This window comes from Gopherus flavomarginatus, chromosome 2, assembly GCF_025201925.1.
Source record: "Gopherus flavomarginatus isolate rGopFla2 chromosome 2, rGopFla2.mat.asm, whole genome shotgun sequence".
Taxonomy (NCBI): domain Eukaryota; kingdom Metazoa; phylum Chordata; order Testudines; family Testudinidae; genus Gopherus; species Gopherus flavomarginatus.
Genome location: NC_066618.1, coordinates 235,979,347 through 236,003,584, shown reverse-complemented (window position 1 = coordinate 236,003,584; position 24,238 = coordinate 235,979,347). Strand labels below are relative to the sequence as shown.

At 43.6% G+C, this 24,238-nt stretch overlaps 1 protein-coding gene and 1 long non-coding RNA gene across 4 annotated transcripts; one reads left to right on the top strand and one right to left on the bottom strand.

Annotated features, from left to right (window-relative positions):
* Nucleotides 1-729: 729 nt before the first annotated feature.
* Nucleotides 730-6,052, bottom strand: LOC127045426 (uncharacterized). Its single transcript, XR_007772691.1, has 3 exons — nt 5,961-6,052; nt 3,339-3,485; nt 730-834 (listed from the first exon to the last, which is right to left on the bottom strand). It is a non-coding gene; the product is annotated as an uncharacterized LOC127045426 (long non-coding RNA).
* A 283-nt stretch (nt 6,053-6,335) lies between these two features.
* On the top strand, nt 6,336-23,240 carry TTPA (alpha tocopherol transfer protein). Of its 3 annotated transcripts, none has more exons than XM_050941271.1 (5): nt 6,337-6,630; nt 12,559-12,712; nt 14,290-14,483; nt 18,177-18,287; nt 18,843-20,250. In XM_050941271.1, exons 1-5 carry the CDS (start codon nt 6,427-6,429, stop codon nt 18,900-18,902), a joined length of 723 nt encoding a protein of 240 aa, XP_050797228.1. In that variant the 5' UTR covers nt 6,337-6,426; the 3' UTR covers nt 18,903-20,250. The 3 variants fall into 3 exon arrangements, with proteins under 3 accessions (XP_050797227.1, XP_050797228.1, XP_050797226.1); XM_050941269.1 differs by having other exon boundaries at nt 6,352-6,630; nt 20,161-23,240; XM_050941270.1 differs by lacking the exon at nt 18,177-18,287 and having other exon boundaries at nt 6,336-6,630; nt 20,161-23,240.
* The last annotated feature ends 998 nt before the right edge of the window (nt 23,241-24,238 follow it).

Here is a 24,238-nt window from a genome sequence, read left to right as displayed (position 1 = left end):
AAAACATAACTCAGCACCAGAGAGGAGAGGTGATGGCTCCCTAAGGAGGACCATGAAATCTGATAAACAGCATCAGAGCAGAGAGTTGAAGAGACTCCTGTTTAAGGAGACAGTGAGGGGAACTAACTAATACTACATCCCAGTTCCAGACAGGAGAGCTGGCGATTCCTGCCTAAGGGAAGACTGAAAGGCATAACCCACAGAAGGAACTGAGAAGGTTCCAGAAATAGAGACTGTTCATAGGCACAGGAAAAAAGAGTCTCTGGAAGGAAGGAGCTAGGGACTGCATGTTGGATTAAGCCAGAGTTAATGAATGTCCCTGGATGTAGCTGAGTAAGCTCCACTTTATGTTTATGGCTCTAGTTAATAAATGAGACCCTTGGAAAATGGGTGTTCTTTGATTAAAAGGGTCTGTCTGGACTTGTTTATAAGTTGGGTGAAAGGAAGTGAAGCTGGGCTTACCTGGGGTGCTAGCTACTATAATGGGGTGCACTGATTAACATGCGTGCCATCACAGATGCATATGAAATATACAATGATTTTGCAAGACATAACTGTAGGTTCTCTGAAGTTTGCTCTTCCAAAAACACATTGCAACACGTGTACTTATAGTACTGTTGGATTTAGACTAGCTGTACCATTGGCCTATCAAGGCACGCTAAACTGAAGTTGTTTTTATCTTGTAGAACAATCTCCTCCATCAAATGTATGAAAACTGGGAGGCGGGGATGGGTACAACAGGAATTTTGCCTTTTATTCTTTTGCAGACTATATTCCAGATGGCAAATAGGAGCAAATTAATATGTTGCATCAGTTTACAACCCTGTGATCCACCTGTTAAGGTAATGATGGATAAACAATTAGTGTTTGCTGAAAAGGATAGGAAACATTGCACATTGCAAAATTGGTTAATCCACACTTTGTTAGGGCCTGATTCTCCACTGACTTCCACTTTCAGTCTTCATTTATAACGGAATGGGATGGGTGTAAAATGCTACCAAATCAGGGGCAAAGCAGTGAAAAAACATGCCTTGAGCCTCCCAGAAATTGCATGCTTTAACAGCTGTTGATTTTAAAATAAAATATTATTGGAATTTGCAAATGCAAGTCTTGCACCACAGCAGCAGAAGCAAGAATACCAAAGGGTAAGGACTACATGATTGAACTCAAAGTAAATGAATGTCTATAAATAAACAAATTCAGCCACCCGATTCTGCTTGTTTGTTTATTTTGCTCTTGATTTTTCAGTTGTTGTCAGCCCCAGAAAACCTGAGTTAGCATCTTTATTGTTTGTATGCTTGCACAGTGAAAAATCTTAATTAGCTGCAAAAGCAGCAGAGAGTTCTAAGCATGGGCTCTCAGGGGTGTACACTGAAGAGAGCCATATTGAGCACACAGTCATAAACACGAGTTGTGCAATGCACAAATGCAAAGGAGAATGAGAAACTTGCTGAGAGGTTGTTGCTTGATCTGTCTTACTTTCCATCACTACCCATGTTTTCTGGAAAACTATAGTTCTTGAATGAAAACCCTATCATATTAATTAGATAAAAACTATACAAAAGAACTGATAGCCACCAAAGGAATTTGTTGTGTATGAAAGGTACTAAATTAGGTGCCGGCTTCCTCCGGACCCTGGGGGTGCTCAAACCCCCGCTCTGCCCCAAACCTCGTCCCACCCCACCCCTTCTCCCATGCCCCCACCCCCGCTCCATCTCCACCCTGCCTCTTCCCACTCCAGCTCAGCCAAAGCCCCAAAATGGTTTGTTTCAACAATATAAAAACCTATTTCAACTTTTTTTTAAAAGTTTTCCTCATTTTTTATTGGGTTGAAACTCCTTGCTCAATTTTATCTGAATTTGCAAATAGTTCTGATCCCCACAGAACTGCATTTTTGTGTGACTTAATATTTGTCAAATAGTAAAGGATGGGTGGAAGGAACACAGCAAGGTTAGACGATATGGTTGCATAGGTGCTGGAATAGGGGTGCTGCTGTGCTCCCTGGCTTGAAGTAGTAATAACCCATAGACATGGTTTTCACCTTCAGTGCTCCCACTATAAAAATGGTTCCAGCACCACTGCATGGTTGTTAAAACATGCCAGTGACCAGTCTACTACTGGTGGATTTACACAGGGTGTAAAACACTTGGAAAAAAAATTGGGGGGCAGGCAGGGGCAAAAAAGGGTAGAAACCCCTTTAATGGGGCAGCACTAGGAGGGGCTTGTGGGGGCAATAGCCACCCCAAATTTGCCTTAGCCCTCTCCCTCCCCCTTTATAGCAGCCACCCAGCTCTGAAGGCAGAGTGGAGAGAGCAGGGGGTGCTGGCTGGGCCCAGCTCTGAAGGCAGTGTCATTGCCAGCAGCAGCACTGGAGTAAGCCTGGGGGGGGGGCCCAAGAGCAGCCCTTGACTTATGTCTCCACCCACTGGGGCACGCCATCCAGGGCAGGTGGAGGGTCCAGGGCTCCCCACAGCAGCCTGGACTGACCTTAGGGTGACCAGATGTCCCAATTTTACAGAGACAGTCCCGATTTTGGGGTCTTTTTCTTATATAGGCTCCTATTACCCCCAGCCCCATCCCAATTTTTCACATTTGCTGTCTTGTCTCCCTAAATGACCTGTTCCAGCCTGGGCTCCTGGGCCCCACCCTCCACAGTCACAGCTTCCAGTGGGTTCTGTCAGCCCCAGAGCTGGGTCCCCCCAGCCAGGCAGCCGTTACCAACAGGGAACAGTCAAAGGGCAGCAGGGAGCTGAGGAGCAGCTGCAGCCCCAGGCACCAGGAGCAGCAGGAGAATTCGATGGGGGAGCCGCAGCTGCCTGCATCATGGCACCAGCCACCACAGCAGCCACCCTGCACTTCCTGGTTCCAGCTTCTGGCATTGGGCCTGGCCACGGGCCAGTGCCTTGGGGGTGGGTGGGGAGGGAGAAGCAAGGAGGAGGCAGGGCCAGCATGGGGTGGGACCACATAGAGGAGCTGGGTCTTGTGGCAGGATTTTATGCCTCTCTCTCCTCATCAACCCCCCTCCCCACAACTGCCCCCTGCCCTTTAATTACCAGAGATTACTTGAACTTGAGGTTTAGGTGTCAGCTGGAAGATGGCACCTGCAGCAGCACAACACCCCTAACCCCATACTGAAGCATTAGTATGGTACTGATTCAGGGGAAGAATTACACCTATTACATTTTCTTCCTGCAGCATTAAATATTCCTTGGCAGTATGGGAACCAACTCACAACTTAATCTGGCTTAGTTTATAGGATCGGATGATTGACAATGTATTTTTTCTTCCTAAGTAAAGCCGTGATCCTGCAAAGAGCTATGCATGGGCAGATACTTCACCTTATTGGAGCCTCCATGATTTGACTGTAAGTTCTTCACTTCAGCAGAGGCTCTGTGTGGGTGCAGGAGTCTTCTTATACCAAGCTCATTGCTGCACTGAAACTTAACCAAGATAACTCTCTGGAGCAGCTGCCTGTTGACAAAGGGCTACAGTAATAATGGAAAAACCTTCAGTGAAATGTACCATTTTTCTACCCCTTAGCTTTATACCTTTTGTATGTAAACTGGTAAAATATTTTTCCAAGCAATGTATCCATCTTTGAGAACATGCTACTTTTGAAGCAGGAGGTTTGAAAGTTCAGCGTCTGTTTAGTGCTGCGATCAACAACAAAAACAAGCCAACACTCCCTCAAAGCAAGCCATATAAAAAGACTCTCTGCATCGTCCCTCCCCCATAATAACCCCCCTTCATTCCCTCTTGCTCTCCTATCTCAACATTTACTTTAGTCAAAGGCAAGCTGCTGGCCAAAACTCCAGGACCCATGAGTGAAATATTCTTTGCTGGCTCTAGCACTGAATCTCTGTGGCAGGTTAGGTAACGCAGTTAGTGTTGATTTTCAGAGACATTGAACACCTGCCATTCCTACTGACTGCAGCTGAAGTTGTGGGTGCTCAGCACGTTTGAAAATTAAACTCTTAAGCCTGATCCTGTAGACACTTACCTGTGTGCTTAACATTCAGCATGTACATAAGTGTCTGAGGCTCAATTAACATCTGCTAATTCTATCTTGGGTTTTATACCATGCCCAGCAGTCAGTACTTCCCATGTAACATGAAGAAATCCCCATTGTCATGGATTTTTTTGCTTTTCTCACTTTCTTGGTTTGCTTTGGATATACCTCTAATTTTCATCTCTTCTTCTCGCTAACCTTCCCTGTAACTCATTATTCTGGTTTCTATTTGTGATTAGTATTGAAGTAAGGCTTAATAGTTCTGATTAGGATCCAACTGCACTAGGTACTATGCAAACACAGAGAGTAAAATCCCTTCAATCGACTTCAATAAGACCAGGATCCCATGACGCTAGGATCCTTATTGGTTGGTTTCTTATTCAAAGGCCAAAATAATAATAAAAATAATTTGTATAAATTTAATGTTTTAGAAATCTCAAACCAAACCATAGATGGAGCTTTAAAACATTATATAGTCATGCTTTTAAGGATACACGTTTCTGAGATGTAAGCAAGACCTCAGTCTCACATGATGGTATTGCCTCTTGATGATGTGTAAATGACAAAAATACCTTTTGGATCACACCTCAAATGAAACATCTGTGCAACTATTAGACCATTTTAGTGACCGTCCTATTTCTTACTCTAGCAGGGGCAGCCTAAGATTATAAGAGCCCAGCAGAGCTTCCTCTCCATCAAATTCCACCTCCTAAATTTCCAAGTGAGGAGTCTTCTATCCAGAAGTCCAAGTCTCTATGGGTACGTCTACATGCTACCGGTCAGCATACTAAATATAGCTGTGTAGATATTGCCACTCAGGCTGGAACACGGGCTCTCAAGCTGGGGTGGGGATGGATTTGATAGCTTGAGCTCCAGCCTAAATCGCAATGTCTACATGGCTTTTTTTAACCCCCTAGCGCAGGGCCGCCCAGAGGATTCCGGGGGCCTGGGGCCGTTGGCGGGAGGTCCACCAGAGCCACGGGACCAGCGGACCCTCCGCAGCCATGCCTGCGGGAGGTCCACCGGAGCCGCTGGACCGGCAAGCAGCAGGGCGCCCACCGCGCAGCGAAATGTCTAGAGCTGGCCCTGTTCAACAGCTGGGGGCCCTTCCGTTCTGGGACCCACCGCCGAAGTGCCCCGAAGACCAGTGGCTGGGGCCCTCCGCCAGCGAATTACCGCCGAAGCGGGATCCACCGCCGAAGTGCAGCCCGCTCTTCGGCGGTAATTCGGTGGCGGGGGACCCCTGCCGCGGGTCTTCGGGGCATTTCGCCGGCAGGTCCCGGAACAGAAGGGCCCCCCACCTCCGAATTACCGCTGAAGACAGGGTTGCACTTCGGCAGCAGGTCCCGCTTCGGCGGTAATTTGCTGGCGGGGGGTCCTTCCGCCCCGGAGCGGAAGGTCCCCCCCGCCGGCAAAGACCAGGAGCGGAAGCAACTCTGGGGCCCGGCCCTCAAGAGTTTTCCGGGCCCCCCGGAGCAAGTGAAGGACCCCACTCCAAGGGCTCCGAAAAACTCTCGTGGGGGCCCCTGCGGAGCCCGGGGCAAATTGACCCTCTTGCCCCCACTCTGGGCGGCCCTGCCCTAGTGCAAGCCCCACCAGCACAAGACATGGACCTGGACAGGGAAGCTCACTCCCAGGCTACGTCCAGACTACCAGCCGTACAGGTGGGTTAAAATTGATTGCTCGGGGATCGATATATCGCGTCTCATCTAGACGTGATATATCGATCCCCGAGCGCACTTATATCGATTCTGGAACTCCATCAACCCCAACGGAGTTCCGGAATCGACAGGGAAAGCCGCGAACATCGATCCCGCGCGGTGTGGACGGGTGAGTAATCCGATCTTAGATATTCGACTTCAGCTACGTTATTCACGTAGCTGATGTTGCGTATCTAAGATCGATTCCCCCCTGTAGTGTGGACCAGCCCCCAGTTGCAGGATAGACAAACTCGATATCTCCATCCACCCAGTGGTACGTGTTCTTTTTGGTCTTCGTCCCATAACGTGCCGCCCTCACTATATCATTTCACTTAACATTTAGCCTATGACAGCATCTCACATCCAGCAATGTTCAAAATAGTGTAGTTCACGCAACACACTCAGTTGTCGGGGGACCCTGGGCACGGGCCCGTTGGCCCAGCGACTAATGCGCCACTGGCGTCCAGGTACTAGCCCCCGCCTCCATGAGGATCCCTCTCCCGGCGTCAGCAGGCCCTGCAGGGGTTAAGCCCGCGCCGGCTGAGCTCCCGGGGGCGGGGCGGGCGCTCCCGCGTCCCTGACTCGCTTTGTTTGTTTTGCGATGGGAAGCGGCGTGGCCGTGTCCGCCCCCCGCGGTGCGGAAGGCATTTGGCCGCCGCTCGCCTCCGTTGCATCGCGCAGCAGCCGGCGCTGCGGGTCCCCAGCTCTGCAGCCCGCATGTCTCAGGAGAGGCCGCCCGCCCCGCTGCCGGGGAACCTTAACGAGCTGCCCGACCAGTCCCCGCTGGTGGGAGCCGCCGTGGCGGAGCTGCGGCGCCGAGCCGAGGCTGACCGCAGCCAGCACTGGCCGCTCGCTCTCACCGACTCCTTCCTGCTCAGGTTCCTGCGAGCCCGAGACTTCGACCTGGGCCTGGCTTGGAAGGTAAGAACGGGCTGGGCACGGGCCAGCTGGTCTCCCTGGGGCTGCAGCGGCCCGTTCCCTCTGTCACCTGCAGGGAGCCGGAAGCTGCATGCCCCGGCTGCTGTGTGTGATCGCTCCCAGGTGTGTGGGGAGACGCCGCGGCCACCCGGCAATGCCTGCTTGTCTGCAGCCTGAGCCCTTCTGGTCTGAGGTGTTGGTCTGTCTGTCAAGTGCCTAATAAGCTTGTGTAGGCACCCTACAAGTAATGCACAGTGATGATAATAGGGACACTAATCCCTAGTGGGGAAGGGGTGAGATAGCCCGTGAAACCACACACCTGCATTTTCCAGAGGAATTGGGGCCCTTTAAAGTATATCAGAGCAACATTAACTTACCTGCATTGCGTATGTGTTGCATTTTAATTGAAATTGATGTGGGTGAGTTAGTGTTGCCCGGCAAACCTTATATTTATATTTCCCAGCTGTAATATTGCCTTAGGCTATAATTTTTCACTTATTAATATATCAGAGAATCAGTATGGCCAGCTCTGCGTGCTCAAAAGTCATGAGACAAGCCTGCTAAAATCTTTTATATTTTCTATTTGTCTTCTGGGTTTTGAACCTTTGGAGCAGTGGTGGGCAGACCAGGAGCCGCACGCAGCCCATCAGGGCAAGCCGCTGGCCAGCCAGCAGGCCATCTGTTTACATTTGTATGGCCGCCCGCAGTTCCCAGTGGCCGCAGTTGGCCATTCCTGGCCAATGGGAGCTGCGGGAAGCGGCGGCCAGGCCTGTGCCTGCCCTGGCCCCGCACTGCTCCCGGAACTGGCCAGCATGTCCAGCTCATGGGGTGGGGGGGGCAGGTGGCTCCGTGTGCTGCCCTCACCTGCAAACACCAGCTCCCATTGGCCACAGTTCCCCATTCCTGGCCAGTGGGAGTGGTGCCTGCAGACAAGGGCAGTGTGTGGAGATTCCCTGCCCATCCCCCCCAGGAGCCGTTTCCGGACATGCCAACTGCTTCTGGGAACGGCACGGGGCCAGAGCAGGAAGGGAACCTGCCTGAGTCACACTGCACTGCTGGACCATTAGTGACTGATCTCCTGGTTTGGCTCCAGGAAGGTTGGCAAACCTATCGTGATCGATTGGTCGATCATGGAGCTTCTGACAGTGGATCTCCAGTCTCAGTGACTGAGACTGGAGATCCGTTGTCAGAGGCTCCATGATTGACCAGTCAATTGGGATGTACTGGTTGGTGACCACCGCCCTCGAGTGTCCAGCCCCTGATCTCCCGGACACTCTCAGTATTCATGGATTTGCTGCTTCCGAAACAGAAACCTGCCAGCCTTAGCTCCACGCGGATCCCAGAAGCGACCGCCAGGGTCCCTGCTGCCCTAGACGCATGGGAATCATGACCAATGGGAGCTGAGGGGGTGGCACCTTCGGGTGCAAGGGCATCATGTGGCTTTTCCCTGGCTGCCCATGTGTCTAGGGGCTGCAGGAACCCTGAACCATCTCCTGCACCCCAACTGCCTGATCCAGCCCAGAGTCCCCTCCTGCATCCAAACTCCCTCCTAGAGCCCACACCCCCCAACACCTCAACTGCCTGCCCCAGCCCTGTTCTCCACCCCAAACTCCTCATCCCTGGCCCCACCCCAGAGCCCAGACCCTTAGCCAGAGGCTGCACCCCCTCCACTGCACTTCAACCCACTGTCCTAGTCCAGAGTCCCTTACTTCACCCCAAACCCCTCATCCCCAGCCCCATTCCAGAGTCCAATCCCCCTGCCAGAGCCTGCACCCTCTCCCGCATTCCAGACCTTTTGGCCTCAGCCTGGAGCCCCCTCCACCCCCAGCTGGAGTCCTCACCCACAGCACAACCCTGTGCTCTAGCCTGTAGCCCTCTCCTGCACACTGAACCCCTCATTTCTGGCCCCACCTAGAGCCCGCACCCCCAGCCCAGAGCCCTCTCCTCCTGCCCAAGCCTGGTGAAAGTGAGTGAGAGTGGGGGAAAGCGAGTGATGGAGGAAGGGGGAATGGAGCAAGTGGGGATAGGGCTGTGGGGCAGGTGTGTTCAGTCTTGTGCGATTAAAAAGTTGGCAACCCTAACCAGCAGCACCTTGCTTTTCCATGTTTGATTCTCTCACAGGCAGAATCCACTAGCTATGTACAGTGGTTTTCTTTCAACAGAATACTTAATTATTGAAAACGTGTGCACAACTCCTAATGGAGGAAAAGGGCAGAAATGAAAACTAGATTTTTGTGATGTATTTTGTTTTTTTCAAAGTAAATGTTTTGCTTCTGATTCAGCTTCTATGTATGAGAGACAACAGAAAAAATACATAGTGTTGCCAGTTCATGCTGTCTGGTTATGCAATCCTGAACACTTTGTGCCAGTCAGTGTTGTTTGTAAGGGGGCACACATGAAGTAAAATAATATCAAGTTCTGGACTGCTGTTTACCAGCACAGTGAATTTCTAATCACATTACACTATCAATTACCAATACCTTCTATTCTTGCATACCAAGAACATTAAAGAACGCCCCTCAGAAAACTTTCTAAATATTATTAGCCTAGATTAAGAGCTAATTTATATACTTAATTAAAACTCTTAACAGGTAACACTGGGTTGATTGTGAATTGTTTGGTTAAGGAATGATAATTTACCACCTTTTATACAGCGTTCAAGAAAGATGGGGCTCTAGCCTGGTTGAAGTCTTAAGCCACTACTAAATAAATCATTATAGGGTATGTTAAGAGTGGAGATGTACATGACTGGGAATCTCAGTATATCTCTCCATCTCTTCCTAACTGTTTTACAAGTAAAGCTGACACATGTTGGGTCTTTTCAGCCAGTTTCCTTCTAGACAGTTTATTTAAGACACCCTTCAAATAGCCTACAACTTTATGCAAGGAGAGTGGGGAAAATACGCTGCAAAAATACACTGTTTGTTTAAAAAGACAAGAGCAACTTGAAAGTAGAGGAATGGGTAAGAGGTCAGTAGTCACAGTAAATATCCATCCTTAGCTTGCCACATGATGATAACAGAAGAAGAGGATTAGATTTCACTTTGACTCTTTCATAGTCTGCAATTCAAGACCCTGGAAAAACTGGTTAGAACAGAAGGAGCCTTGCATGGAAGTGAGAAGTTGGAAAGCTGATACTTTGTTCTGTTTTATTGATTATTAGAATTGGTAACTATTTATTTCTAGCTATGTTACTTGGGCTTTTGAAAAATAGAGTAGCTAGAGCTATCTAGTCGCTTCAGTCACAATGTTACTTTGCTACCGGAAAAATGTTTAATGTCTTTGAAAATGTGCTGATGATTAGATTTGTCCTGCTGGTCTGAGAGCACTAATAACAAAAATTAAAAATAGTAATAATTATGTAAGGCCCTATCCTTGCTACCATTAGGATTTAAGGCTGGCTATCGTTTTTCTTCATTTATTTGTGAAATTAGGCCCCTGACTCCCATTGAAACTCCCTTAGGCCTGGTCCACACTACACAGTTAAATCGATTTAAACAGCGTTAAATCGATTTAACTCTGTACCCGTCCACACTACAAGGCACTTTAAATCAATTTTAAGGGCTCTTAAAATCGATTTCTGTACTCCTCCCCAACGAGAGGAGTAACCCTAAAATTGATATTGCTATATCAATTTAGGGTTAGTGTGGACGGAAATCGAAGTTATTGGTCTCATTCCTTTAATGTAGCTACCCAGAGTGCACCGCTCCGGAAATCGATGGTAGCCTAGGACCATGGACGCACACCACTGAATTAATATGCCCTAGTGTGGACGCATAAAAATGATTTTATAATATCGGTTTTATAAAACCGGTTTTAGTAATTTCGATTTTATGCTGTAGTGTAGACGTAGCCTTAGGCTTCTAAACTGAGATTTTCAAAGGAACCTAACTTCTGGGGGGTTACTTTTTTGAAAATCTTAACCAAAAGTTTAAGTTACTTGGTTAAGATCCCCAGTCAATTTAATGACACAGCCAGAGGTAGAACTCTCAACTCCTGGAGTAACCAGAAGCAGATACTGGTTGTCTTATTCAAAGGAAGCTTTTCTTCTGCTCTCCAGAAGTCTGTCTTTTCCTGCTCACCTTTTCACAGTATCAGAAATAAAGTGAGGGAAGTGGTGGTATTTGGTAAAACCAAAGGCTCCTCTGTACAGCAGAGCTATTCTCTTAATGGCAAGTAAAGTTCAGATTTTCAAGCAGGTGAATTTTATTATAATGAATTCTTTTATTCTAAGGGAAAATATCTGATCAAATTTAGAAATCGGAAATACTGCACCATCAGTTTAATTCTCTAAAGGAAATCATGAAATTATGGATAATTCCATTTTCTCCAGCAGGATCGAACCTCAAAAGGCAGCACTTTTTAGCGAAGTAACTCTTCTTCAGAACTACAGCATATCACTTCTCCGCATAGCTCTTTTACATCCTTCAACAGTTCCAGTGTATAATGCTGCCCAAATCTGTTTTGCCTCCATCTGAACAACAGTATTTATGTTCCTCACAACAGACATGATCTCTATTGTTTTGGCAATGTCAGACCTCCATTATTTCCACTCTCAAAAAGCATGTGTCTTACAGGCAATCAGAAAAAGAGAGAGACCTCCATTGCATCGTTATTTGATGCTCTTTGTTGCCATATAGGCATTGAGTTTCCATCATTTCTCATTGTTATGTCAAGGGCAACTAAAAGTTACACATGGCTTTGAGCATATTGAACTTGTGTAGGACATGCCCTAAAAGGAATAGTAATGTATTTAGGGTGTCACACCTTCTCAGATCCTATATTTTTTTTTGTTGCTGCATAGGGTACTTTTAACTCCATATGTGCTAGCAAGTGTGACAAATAAGGTATGTGCTTGTTAGAGAAAGTGGAATTGGTTCTGTTGCTTGAACAACAAGGAGTGAAATTGTAACTGACACAACAAGAAAGGAATGAGTTAGTAGACATGTTGCAAACAAGCATAAGTGGGGAACTGAGTTAGGTACCAAACCTGAAGCAGACTTCTGTAAATCTTCACATAGAGAAATAATGGAAAATTACTTTCAGATGAGCATTGTATTGCATATAGAATGGAAATGTACCAGAGCTAGGAATCATCTTGCAGGTGTACAGGAAATGACCCTTATGTCTTTGAAAATGTGCTGTGGATGTGCCAATGGTAACATCTCTTATCATGGAACAATGATCAGTCCAGTGGAATTATCAATAAGTTTGTGTCCAATAAGATGGCTTCGTACCTTTTTGTTTGGGAATTCCTCTTACAAGCATGTAAGTCTTTCCTTAGTTCAACTTGCCCCTGTATGAGCCTGACACAGCATCAAGTTAAATAATACTAAGGAGGATTCAGTTTAGAAGCCCGTTTCTATTTATTTTGTATAGTAAAATATCCTATTGCCAGTATTTTCTGTCTACCACCTGGCACTGAATGGTGATTATATTCCATTAACAAATTGATTGGGGTCTAAATTCACTGCAATAACTCAGGGTAGAGAGCGACCTAGGCATCATTGTGGATCATTCAATGGAAGCGTCTGTTCAAGTTACATTGGCAGAGGTCCCTATCTCTCCCCTTCCAAAAAGAAAAGGGGGGGGGGGCAGGTGTTGATTGCATAATATTTCATCTAACAGGCAGTTAGGCAACTATTTTAGATTTTGTTGCTTCCTCCTCTGAAACATCTGGTACTGGCCAGCCACTGTCAGAAAGAATTCTGCTCCATGGTGTGATCCAGTCTTGCAGTCTCCCTGCTCCTAAAATTCGTTTGTTGAAAGTAAAAATAAAATAAGGAAGCATTGGAATGATGGAAGTTCTAACATGTTAATTCTGTGACTTGGACCCATCTGTCCAAGATGCCTTTTTTTTGCCTTTTGACTGGATTTTGCTTCCCATTTCTACTGATATTCATCTAACAAGAATGCTTCTCTTGTCCCCAGTTATTGAAGAACTATCACAAGTGGAGAGCTGAGTGCCCAGAATTAAGTGCAAATTTGCAGCCTTCCTCTATTCTCAACCTCCTGCATGCTGGTTACCATGGAGTCCTGAGATCAAGGGATCCAGGTGGCAGCAAAGTTCTTATTTATAGAATTGGTAAGTAACAACTCTTCTCTATGGCCTAGGCCTTGCCTACACATTGTTTTGTGTATTGGTATAACTCTCTTGGGTAGGGGTGTGATCTTTCTATCAAAATAAATAAACAGTACAATCCCTTAAGCTGGTATATCTTATTTCCCTCCCCTGTGGATATACGTGTGCTAGTAAAGCACTACCTTCATACTATATAATGTGCCCACACCAGAAGGGGGCAATATATTTGTTTTAACTATTCCAGGTTAGATTGGTACAATATTTGTGTGTAGACCAGTGCTTATTCATACTGTCTGGATGTGAAAACAATGTTCGTCTGAATTAAGTGCCAACTTCTGTGGCAAGGGCTAGAGACATGTTAAGGTTCAGCGTTAAGTCCAACGTTTTTGTAATGTTGGGTACATGCATGTGGGTATTTGAATGCTTACTTAAGAGTCCAACTGACAGAAACCCAAAGGATTTTCAGAAGTGTTTGGCCACCCTCAAGTTGCCTGAATGCTCTGTATGAGGAACTGTCTGAGGCCATGTGATCTGGTGGGTGGGTTCCCAAATTGTACTTTCAGAAGGTGCTCTAAACTTATTCTGTGACATAGCTAAGCCAGGAGGTGCAAGTTAATGTGCTCCAACAGCAGATCATCGTTGACTACTTTGTGCACCCTTAAAATAACATACAGATTAAGAACCCTCACATACCCTTCGAGAGCTGTACAGAGGAAACAAACAGGATTTTTTGAGGGCTGTCCAGATTAATGTATATTGCAGAGAGGTACTCACATGGGAGACTGAACTCCTGAAGCACTTGATTAAGTGAAAACTCTAATGATAGCCATAAACCTCTTTAATCTTTCACTATTTACCTGTGAGTATCTATCACATTTAACAAAGCTGGATAAAATAGTGTTCATTTGCTGCTGCTGGTGTGTGTTTGTGTGTGTATGTGAAATAGCTGTCTGCCAAGTTAATTACTGTATTTAGCACCCCAGTATTATTATTTATTTCTATTACAGAGATTCCTAGAAAACACTGACAAAGATCAGCTCCAGACTGTGCTAGGTGCTAGAGACAAGTAACACAAACCTTGTCTTCACTAGGAAAAAAGGTGTATTTTAATGTGTTGGCTAAAATATGTAAAATCTTAGTGTAGACAAAGCAATTTCTCATTTTAACACATTGGTTGAGGTGAATCCTAGCTATTGTACTGTGGAGCTTCAGCCAGTGACTTTCCAATTTAATTACTACTGTCACTGCCAAACCTAGAGGATTCTTGAAGCAAACATTGCAAGATTCTTTTCTGAAAACTTCTCGGCAGGTTCCCTACTGATGATAGAAATGAATTGTAGAGAGTGGAATAATCATGCAGGGTAGAAGAGGAGCTAGGGGGCTGTAGAGTAAGTAGCTTCTGCACTGACAAAATTGCTTATTACAGAACAGTGGAGAGTTTGAAGGAGGAAAAGGAGATGACTTCATATTGCTGTTTACTCATTTTGTATTTGAGGAGTGCATTTGAAACAGTAGCCAGTGGGAGTATATGTTTGCAGAGTATCTGTGTGGTAATGCACTACAGTCTATTTGTTCTTCAGGACAATGGGATCCAAAGATGTTTACAGCATATGATGTGTTTCGTGTAAGTCTTATCACATCAGAGCTTATTGTAAAAGAGAGAGAGACACAACGGAATGGAGTCAAGGCTATTTTTGATCTTCAAGGGTGGCGATTTGCTCATGCATTTCAAATCAGTCCAACAGTGGCCAAGAGGATCGCTGCCGTGCTTACAGTAGGTTTGATGCTTAATTTTAGTTTCCTTATTGTAATAACCAAAATGTTTCTACTCTAAATTATGGCACCCTTTCCCATTGTGTAGGGCCTTGCCATTGTAACACAGCTTGAAAGAGCAAAACAGCTATTAGAAGTGAGACACACTTAGGCAATTTAAAGCTAAACTTTATTTGATTTGCCTTCAATTTGTTATAATCAAATAGTGAATATCCTCCAGATTCTAGTTACATATTTAAAAAGTCAGTAAACTCCTGTAAGAACTCAATAATAATAATAAAGCCAATAGCTAATATTACATAAAGCCAACTAGATAATGTCTGGCTTTAGACTAGCAAGAGTTTAGGTTTGAGGTGGAATAAGAGTTAGGTCATTGATCTTTTGGTGCAGCAATCTCAGCTTTTTCTGATAATATTTCGACCTGAGAATTTCATGAAACCAAGCATCACAGAATATCTGCCATATTAAATTGGGGAATTCTCACATGGTTGGTTACTCTTATGGTGATTCTGCCATCTTGGGCAAAATCGCACTAAAATGGCTGTTCTTGTGAGATATTTCAGCTACATCCGAACCAGCAAACAGGTCCCTGGTAACTTTAGAACTTGTTTTGTGGGTGGGGAGAGAGGGTGCCTGATTAAATCTAGGGATTTGGATCACCCCGACGCAAGAAATTCTTTGGATCCGAGGTGTCTTCTTTTGGATTTACCCTTTGTTTTTCAAACATTTAAAAGTACTACAAATAAGGCAGCAAAGAAAATAAATCAAAACTATAAATTGTGAGTAGTGCTGCTTAAAATTTATAAACTTATTTATTGCAATTCTCTATCTATTCCTCTCATCATTTTCTAAGTTGGGTTGACATTTTTCACACAGAGGTTTCTTCTGCTCTTGCTTGGCTGTTCAGGCAATTCAGGTCTCTTTTTGTTGCTTTAAAATGTCAGTGACACCTTGGCTAAGATTTTAAAAAGTTAATTTCCTAAATCCATATTTAGGAATGTTTAGATTTAGGAGTCTAACTTTTCAGCTCCTATTTCTTTTAAACTTTACGGTTATATCTCTTGTAAAAATATGATCTTGCACTGCATGAACAAATATGAGGATGCAGAGAGAGGTTAATTGCAATGTAGAAAGGGGAAAATAGCATCAAAATAAGCATTGCCTCTTTTTGACCCAAGCAGTTAGTCCAGTTTCAGCATGCTGGGGATGTTCCAGTTGGAAGGAAAAATTGATAGTCTGGTATTTGTTGCAAACTTGTTTATTTACCAGGAATGTACAAAGTCCTGCTTCTCTGGACACAGAAAGAACTAAGAAAAAGACAAGTGGTTTCTTAGCTTCCAGTCCCAAGCCTCATTAGCTAGCAGATCCAAAAGCTCTCTCTAGCTTTCCCAAGGATAAACACTGCTCCCAGGCTACTGCTTGGTTTTCTTAGGCTTTGTGTACCCTAGCACTTTTGTGAGTAAAACTTTTGTCAGTCAGGGATCATGGGATCATCTCAAAGGCTGAATTCAAGTGTATCATTCCAATCTTCCATCATAACAGAAGTACATTCTCAGCAGCTCAGACAACAGGGAAGCTGTAGTTTAAAGCTGGGACTTCATTTAAATAGTTAACAGAATGCATTGTGCACCATGAGTTACCTTAATGCCTTTCCCCATTGCACAAGCTATTCTCCTTGGGAAGACGTGGCTTGAGGTCAGAACTTTGTCGGTCAGGGGTGTGGAAAAGAAACCCACCCCTGACCGATAAAAATACTAATGTGGACAGTGCCATGTCTTTGGGAGATGCTCTCCTGCTGACATAGCTACTGCTACTCATTAGAGGTGGTTTAATTATGCCAGTAGGAGAGCTCTGTCCCGCTGGCATAGAGCGACTGCATGGGGCTACACAGTACAGCTGTGCCACTTTAAGGTCCGTAGTGTAGACATAGCCTTAGTCTTTTGCATCAGGCTCTCTCGCTGTTCTTATCTGTTTTTCATTTTATGTGCATTAGCTCACCCACCCATCCACCCACCTGGTTACAATACACGTGGTGCTAGTTTCTGGGCAGATTCTGTTAGGCCTGATTTTAGGTGTGGCCTCTTAAATACGTGTAAGAAACACTTCAAGTGAACTATGTGTTCATACATCAGCATGTAGGAGGATTTAACCAACTCATACAAGGTTTATCTCGGCTCACAACAACAGTAATTGAGTTTAATCATGCCAGATAATGAGAACTCTGACCTGATCCAGCAAAGCACCTATGCTTGCGCTTAACTTTAAGCAAGAGTGTAGTTCTGTTGAAGCCAGTGGGATTACTCCAATGCTTAAAGTTGAGCATGTGCTTAAATGCTTTGTTGGATCAGGTCAGAGTGCTCAGCACCTGGCAGGATTGAGCCCCAAAAGCAAAGAGTTCTGAAGAACATTTAATTGTTATGGACTGCAGCCTAATCTGAACTGTGCAGTGCCCATAACTGTGGATCTTGAAAAATCTTACCACAGATATGGGCAAAAGCAGAATTATTTATTTATTTATTTATTTATTATGGTGAGATTACATAGCAGCGCTCATTGCATACATTTTACAAGATTAGAATCTGATGCTTAAAGTTTTTATCTCACTGTTTCAAAAAGTTCCTGAAAACAGTTACATTTAGCAAGCTATTTTTTTAATTCAGATAAGAGCCCATCAATCTGGCCGTACCCAACATGATACGAAAAGAAAGGCTAGTGTGATATTTATGGAAAAACATGATCAGTATCTCCAGTTCACCTCTGGAAGAAATCTAGTCAGCGGAGCTGTAGCAATGAAATGGGGCATGAATGGAGGCTCTTCTCTCTCTAGTGCATACAGTTGTGTTTCTGAGTGCTGGACATTTTTCCTTTTAGCCTCTGAAGCTATGGTACTTGTCTAATGAATTTTCAATCCAAGTAAAATTTGATAATCTATAGCAGTTGTGATTTTTTTTTCGGTTCCCCAAGAGTAAAAAAAGTTTCATCATAAGGCTGACCCTATATTCCCAACTCAGGCAAAATTCCCACTGACTCCAGGTTTTGGCCCTAAATTACAAACCTTATGCATTTAGTTTTCTGTACGTAATGACTTATATTTATTTATTCTCTTTTTTTTTTACAATGTTTTTTATAGAAAAGCGTTTGTTCAAAATATTAAAAAAAACTGTATTTATGGCATAAGTTTGGACTATTTTAAAAATAAGCTCTTTTGCGAGCTCAAGACTAGTTTTGGCTGATCTTTCCCTCACCGCCAACAGATTAGCTTTCAGTACCCTCTCTGAGAATCTACCACTTGAATTGACAATCGAAAGTCCTGCCTGACTGGCTGTTGTGTAACTTTGTAGCTCAATCTCTGTTGCCCAGAACTAGAGGCCTGCGGCAAGACAGAATCTAATCCTAAAACAAATGTTTTCTGGGCATTACCTCTGTGCATAGGTTTTGTGTTCAGCCTGTACCCACAGTTATGCATTCCTTTGTAATGAAATGACTCCTCCTAATGCAAAGAGAGGAACATATGTAGATGTATTTTCTTATGTTTAGTGTCAATGAAGTGTAAACAGTAAATACCCCAAAGTGCAGGAATGTCTTCACTGTCTAGAAAGCAAGGACAAGAGGACTGCCTTAACCTGTGTTCAAAACACTTCTCCACAAGAATACAGTCATGCCAGTGATGATTTTTTTTTTTTAATGTTTGCAGGATTCCTTTCCACTAAAAGTTCGTGGCATCCACTTGATTAATGAGCCTTTATTCTTCCACCCGGTCTTTGCTCTAATTAAGCCCTTTCTCACTGACAAAATAAAGGAACGGGTGAGTGAACATAAATACATATTTCTTTTCTTCTACAATAACAACTTCCATTTGGATCTTGGTCCTGCAGTGCTTGAGCATTGAGTAGGGTAAATCAGTTTTATACTTTCCATTTCTGTAGAACTTTCTCTAGTGGACTCTTTAAGCACTGTACAGATATTAATGAGTTCAGAATTACAACACACTGGTGAGGTTAGTCTTATCACCATTTTTACAGATAAGGAAAACTGGAGTACCAAGAGGTTAAATCAGTTGCCCGGTGTCAGACACCAAGTCTGCATAGAGCTGAGTATAAAACCCAGGTCTCCTGACTTCACTTCAAATGATAATTATTACTCAGTGGGAACTGACACGGCTCCTCTCCAACATAACAGAAGACACTGGTCTTGCTTCAAAGAGCCTAAGCTGTAACCTGAACACAGACTTATGAGTCAGGCCAAAGGTTCAAATTTCAACTGACACGAAGTTGTTTTTTTTAAAATAGCTTTTGAGTGACTTTAAGTGAATTCATAGTTGTTGTTTGTTTAACTTAAAATCCCTGTTGTTTGCATGTAGCAGCACATCAAGAATTCCAGCAGGATTGCTCTTGCATGGCAAGCAGCTGTGTGGCAATGATTCCAGGCAAAGTAGGTAGGAGTGACTCTGATTAATGGCTGAACTAGACTGAAGAAGGGGAGAAAAGAGTGAATGAGAGAATAGAGAAAACTTCAGAGCTGATGAGGTAGAACAAAAGCAGCTAGGGGTCAATAGTTAGGGCCAGGCCAGGGATTGTGGGAAGTGACTAGCTGGACTGGCTTCCCATTAGCTTCAAGAGGAGGCATTGCTTTTTCATTCTTTCTCCCTCAGATCTTGCTCAAGAAGCCCTGAGCACAAAGGCACTTAATCACATGTTCATTTTATTGTGCTTTGATACAGTAAATCTTTGTGTCATACATATTTGCAGAAAAGCCTGTTTAAATGTTAAGAACTAGAGACTGGAAATTAAACAAGCATTTGGCGGGAAATAGTGCATGAAACTTCAAAACAGCTGTAATAAGGTACTGAAGAAACAACAACAAAGCTGTTCTGATATTCTTAGAAGTACAAGCTCTGCATCTGATGTTTCTAACCGCAGAAAAAGCCTTTGAGATGGTTGAGATATTTCCCCTTTTTAGAAATGTCTTCAAGTCCGGCCCCCTGTGTTGACATAGGACTGAGTAAACCTAGACAATCTCTAACAGGTGTTTGCCAAACCTGTTATTAAAAACCTCAGATAATGGGGATTCCTCAGCCTCCCTTGGAAGCCTATTCCAGAGGGCAACTATCCTTATAGCTAAAGTTTTCCCTAACATCTAACCTAAATCTCCCTTGCTGCAGATTAAGCCCATTACTTTTTGTCCTACCATCAGTGGACATGGAGAACAATTCACTGTCCTTTTTATAACAGCCCTTAAACATATTGAATGAGAAGTGAGAGGGCACAGTACCTTGCATGATCAGACCTTATGGGCTGGTCTAAGCACAGCATAGATGGGTTATACAATGCAACCCCTAACTGAAATAGTTAAGTCATGTAAACTATGCCTTGGTTTCTACATTTGCAGCAGCATGAAACACACGTTGCATTTCATCCTAAGCTAAGCAGCAAATAGCAGTGAGTTTGGGAGCTTTAGGAGAGTATAGTGAAGCTTATTTGCACAGTGTGAATGTACATTAAAAGTAGTGAAGATACACAGTGTGTTAGTGAAATCTAGCTTGTGATTCAGTTCCCACACCTGAGGTTCTTGCCTTTCCAATGTCTTCACAAACCGCTCTGGGATTCAGATGGAAGTAAATGTATGTGTGTATTATGAAAACTGGAAAGCCATTTTAAAACAGCTTTTTCTTGTTTCAGGTGTATATGCATGGGAGTAATTACATACAGAGTCTGACGCAGCACTTCCCAGCCAGCATTCTCCCACAGGAATATGGTGGAAAGGATGTCTCCATTGAAGACCTTTCCCAAGAGTGGACTGACTTCATAATGGCATCTGCAGATTACCTTCAGAGTATTTCTCTGGTTTTCCAGTGAAGCAACCATATTAAAAAGTAGCATCTCGGTATTGAGGAAATTCATTAAAAGAGAGACCAGCAGTTAATTCCTGGTATTATGACTGCAAGCAGAATGAACTTCAATCAGAAATTTTTCGTTTAGTTTTGACATCACTTTAAAGGGACCAATGTAAAACTTCTGGTAGATCATTGCTGAGGGAAGAAATGCCCCATTTGCTGCATTTTTATATTCGCTTGAAGAGGCAATCAGGTAGTAGTTGCATCTTGGAACTAAAGGAGAGATTCATGAGTTTGATATTTAGAGGGATAATATGCAATACTGTTTGTAACAGATTATATATGTGCCCAAAGGCTGGATAGTACTGCATGTAGGATACTGCAGAGAACAATACTGCACTGGATATGTTCTCATGGAGCTCCAATCTGTGAGAACTCAATACTAACTATATGCTCAGCTCTTGCATTGTAGCTACTCAAGTTGATGCACTGATATAAAGAGCCAAATAATTTCGGGAGTTGCAGGGCAAGTCTGATTTAGAGTTATAGTCATTTGGCTTGGAAGCACGTTTGTACAAAGTAGTGATTTCCTTAGGCCTAATGTTAGCAGGGAATGGGGCTGGTCTTTGGATTGATTCTCAGGGAAATGGATTTCCAATCAATTCGTGAAGCTGAGCTTGCACTTTGGATGAAAACTGTTCAGCAGTGGTGGAACATTGATGTGCCAGATGCTGCTATGAGCAGCAAATATCCATGTGGGCATTTAAGATCGTAAGCTGCTAACTTTGTATGTAAAGGGACATTCAGCTTGGAAACTATTAAAATATAATGTGAATCACAAAGAGGAGAGGGGTAAATGGATTAACTTAACTTTGAAAAAAGATTTTCCTTCCCCTGGCAACAGATGTTCTGTTTAGATAAGTTATAAGGCAGCTCCTGTGAGGTGCCAAGCACCCTTAACTCCTACTGAAGTCCTGTAGAAATAAAGGGTGCTTAGCAATGCCCAGGACTGGGCTCTTTGTTTGAGGGGAAGAAAGAAGGTCTTGCTTCATTGACTTGACCATAGAAATAAACTTGTCATGTGGTTTCCGTATTCTCAGTGAATACTGCTGCTGTGAGATGCTAAGCACCTTCCTTTTTATTCCAAGAGGTGCTAAAGGTATTTAACATCTCCTGTGCCTGGGCATTTTGCTAGGCACTGGCAGAAATTTTTTTACTTACAAGTATTCAATTTTGACCCCAATTTCTCTTTAGTCATTACAGGCAATTGAAAACTTTCCTGGTGTCTTTACTAAAGGGAGTTCTTAAAGGGACACAACCAGATACATGTTATATCTTTTAACAAAATGATATATTGTTCTTCCCTGTCTTACAGAGCACTAACATAGATTATTTAAACTGAGAGGATTTAAACAATGAATGTACTTTGATTTTGTTTGTTTTTTAGCAGATTAACTTCCTAGCTCGTATCTCTTGTGGTTTTTGAAAAGACAGCAATTGTTTGACATTAAACATTGTATTAAACACTCTTGATGATGCCTTATGCTTATGGACCCTAATGTTAAAGCATTTATAAGAACAATGTCTTTTGTAAAGTTGACTCAAATGTTTATTTTGCTTCTTCTGGAATCATCAGTAGATTTGATAATTATATAAACTTGCTATTTAAAATGAAGGGGAAGGGAGAAACTAAGAGTACCATATTAACATCTCAGTAAAATTTTCTGTAAGCTTAGATGATCAATGATACTGCTCAGGTCGCTTCAGCAGCAGCAAGAGGCTCTTAAAAGGTACTTGTGGTGTTGTCAATGTCACTGAACAGAATCATTTTAAAACTACAAAGCCAACATGGAAATAAAAATCTTTATTTCCTCACCCCCAGTGCACAATTTTTCTTGTTCTCCTGGACACCTTTGATCTATAGTCGATAACTTTTAAAACATTTTAATCTTCAAATTGTGATCAAAAGAATTTTTCATTATACTTTCTTGTCAGAGATTCAGCTTGCGGCCTGATACCATAATATCCTCAGAGAAAGGAACTTTTGAAAGATGTTTATAGGAAAATAGAATAATTACCATACCTGGCAATTTGTACAGTGCACAGCTACACTATGCTACACAACTCAAATTCTAAACTACTGGGAAAAAATGTTTTTCCAATGAGAATTGGAAACTGATGCTCTTTAGAATATTGCTTTAATTTTAGATCTTTGGAAAGCAACTCCATCAAGAAATTGTTTGAATTAACTGAAAATGTAGCACTTTCCTTTGAAAACAAAACTTTGTATTGTAGCTATTTTACCTGGCAGAAACAAAATCTATTCTCAATGATAAATATTCAGCCCTGCATACTTCATTTGGGTCGCATGCCTGCAAACGAAACTAAATTTGGCTTTAAGAGGTGCTAGGCTTTGGTTTTGTTTAACACTAGAGTGCTGAACTACAATTGTAACCATTCAGTTAAAAAAAAAACACCTCAAACTTATGTTAAATGGTATTGCGAATGCATTACAGGTATTGGCACCTCCACTGTGGTGCGGGTGTGACTTACTTTTCTCATGGGACTCTTATTTGTTTTTTAATGGTTACGCCTATGGTATCACAACAGAGTGAACTGTGTACTTAGGAGTAATTTGATTTGAGTCTTACCTCATCAGTGAGTTTTGTAAGATGGGTGGAAGGGCTATTATTTTACACTCACAGAAGGAAGAGGAGGAACTTTGAATTACCAAGTACACATATCTTCTTCCACTGTGATTGAAGCAGGAGTGCCTCTTTAAAATACAAGCTTTCTATAAAATGCTGATGCACATATAATTTGCTACTGACTGTCAGCAAACTGTAATGTAAATTGTTTTTATAATTTTGTACATGTTATAATACCTTTGTATTAAAAATGAAGTAAACTTAATATAACATTCTAGGTGGATCACGCAGTCTCGTTTGTCTGTCTGTCTTAACTTTTTATTTAATTAAAGATTAACGTATGTCATAAACAGATAGTTAAGGGTTAATGTCTCTTTTACCTGTAAAGGGTTAACAAACAGGGACCCAAACACCTGACCAGAGGACCAATCAGGAAACAAGATACTTTAGGGTGGGGTTCTAATTGGGTGAGCATTACCTGTGTCAGTGGAGTGGTATGGGACTGGAGGCACTGTGGCTGTTTTAGTCATTGGCAGGGGATCCAGGTCCACTACCTCTGTCTGGGTCTCTGCTTATAATACAGACAGGGCCTCTGTGGATGGCTCAGGAACAGGAATGGGTCTGGAAGCTTGCCTGGTTTGGCTGCGGGTAACCATTCCCACTCTCTTGACCCGCTTCATCTGGTTGGCCAAGTCTTCCCCCAGCAGCATGGGGATGGAATAATTGTTATAAACTGCAAAAGTCAATGTTCCTGACCAGCCTTTGTACTGGACAGGCAGTTCAGCTGTAGGCAAGTCTACAGCTTGTGACATGAAGGGGTAAATTGTTACTTGGGCCTTTGGGTTGATGAATTTGGGGTCCACAAAGGATTGGTGGATAGCTGACACTTGTGCCCTCGTGTCTCTCCACGCGGTAACCTTCTTTCCGCCCACTCTCAAAGTTTCCCTTTGCTCCAAGGGTATTTGAGAGGCATCTGGGCCTGGGGATCTTTGGTGTGATGGTGGTGTAATGAACTGCACTCGGCTGGGGTTCTTTGGGCAGTTGGCCTTGATATGTCCCAGTTCATTACATTTAAAGCATCGCCCAGCTGACTGGTCACTGGACCGAGGTGGGTTACTGGAGACTGGTGAGGTGGAAGAAAAGGGCGTCTGTGGCTTTCCTTGGGTTGTAGGTGGGGTCTTGGGCTGCCCTCGGTTATAGGGTTTATTGTCAGTGTGCCCCCTGGGGTATTCGTTCCCTTTGACAGTAGGTTTTTTTTCTTTTCTGTTACTTCCA

Bases quoted from the DNA above. Each gene is read 5' to 3' on its own strand.
- TTPA (XM_050941269.1), top strand. From the start codon at position 6,427: ATGTCTCAGGAGAGGCCGCCCGCCCCGCTGCCGGGGAACCTTAACGAG. The intron at 6,631-12,558 runs GTAAGAACGGGC...TCTTGTCCCCAG, and splicing joins ACCTGGGCCTGGCTTGGAAG to TTATTGAAGAACTATCACAA. The intron at 14,484-18,176 runs GTAGGTTTGATG...TAATGTTTGCAG, and splicing joins GGATCGCTGCCGTGCTTACA to GATTCCTTTCCACTAAAAGT.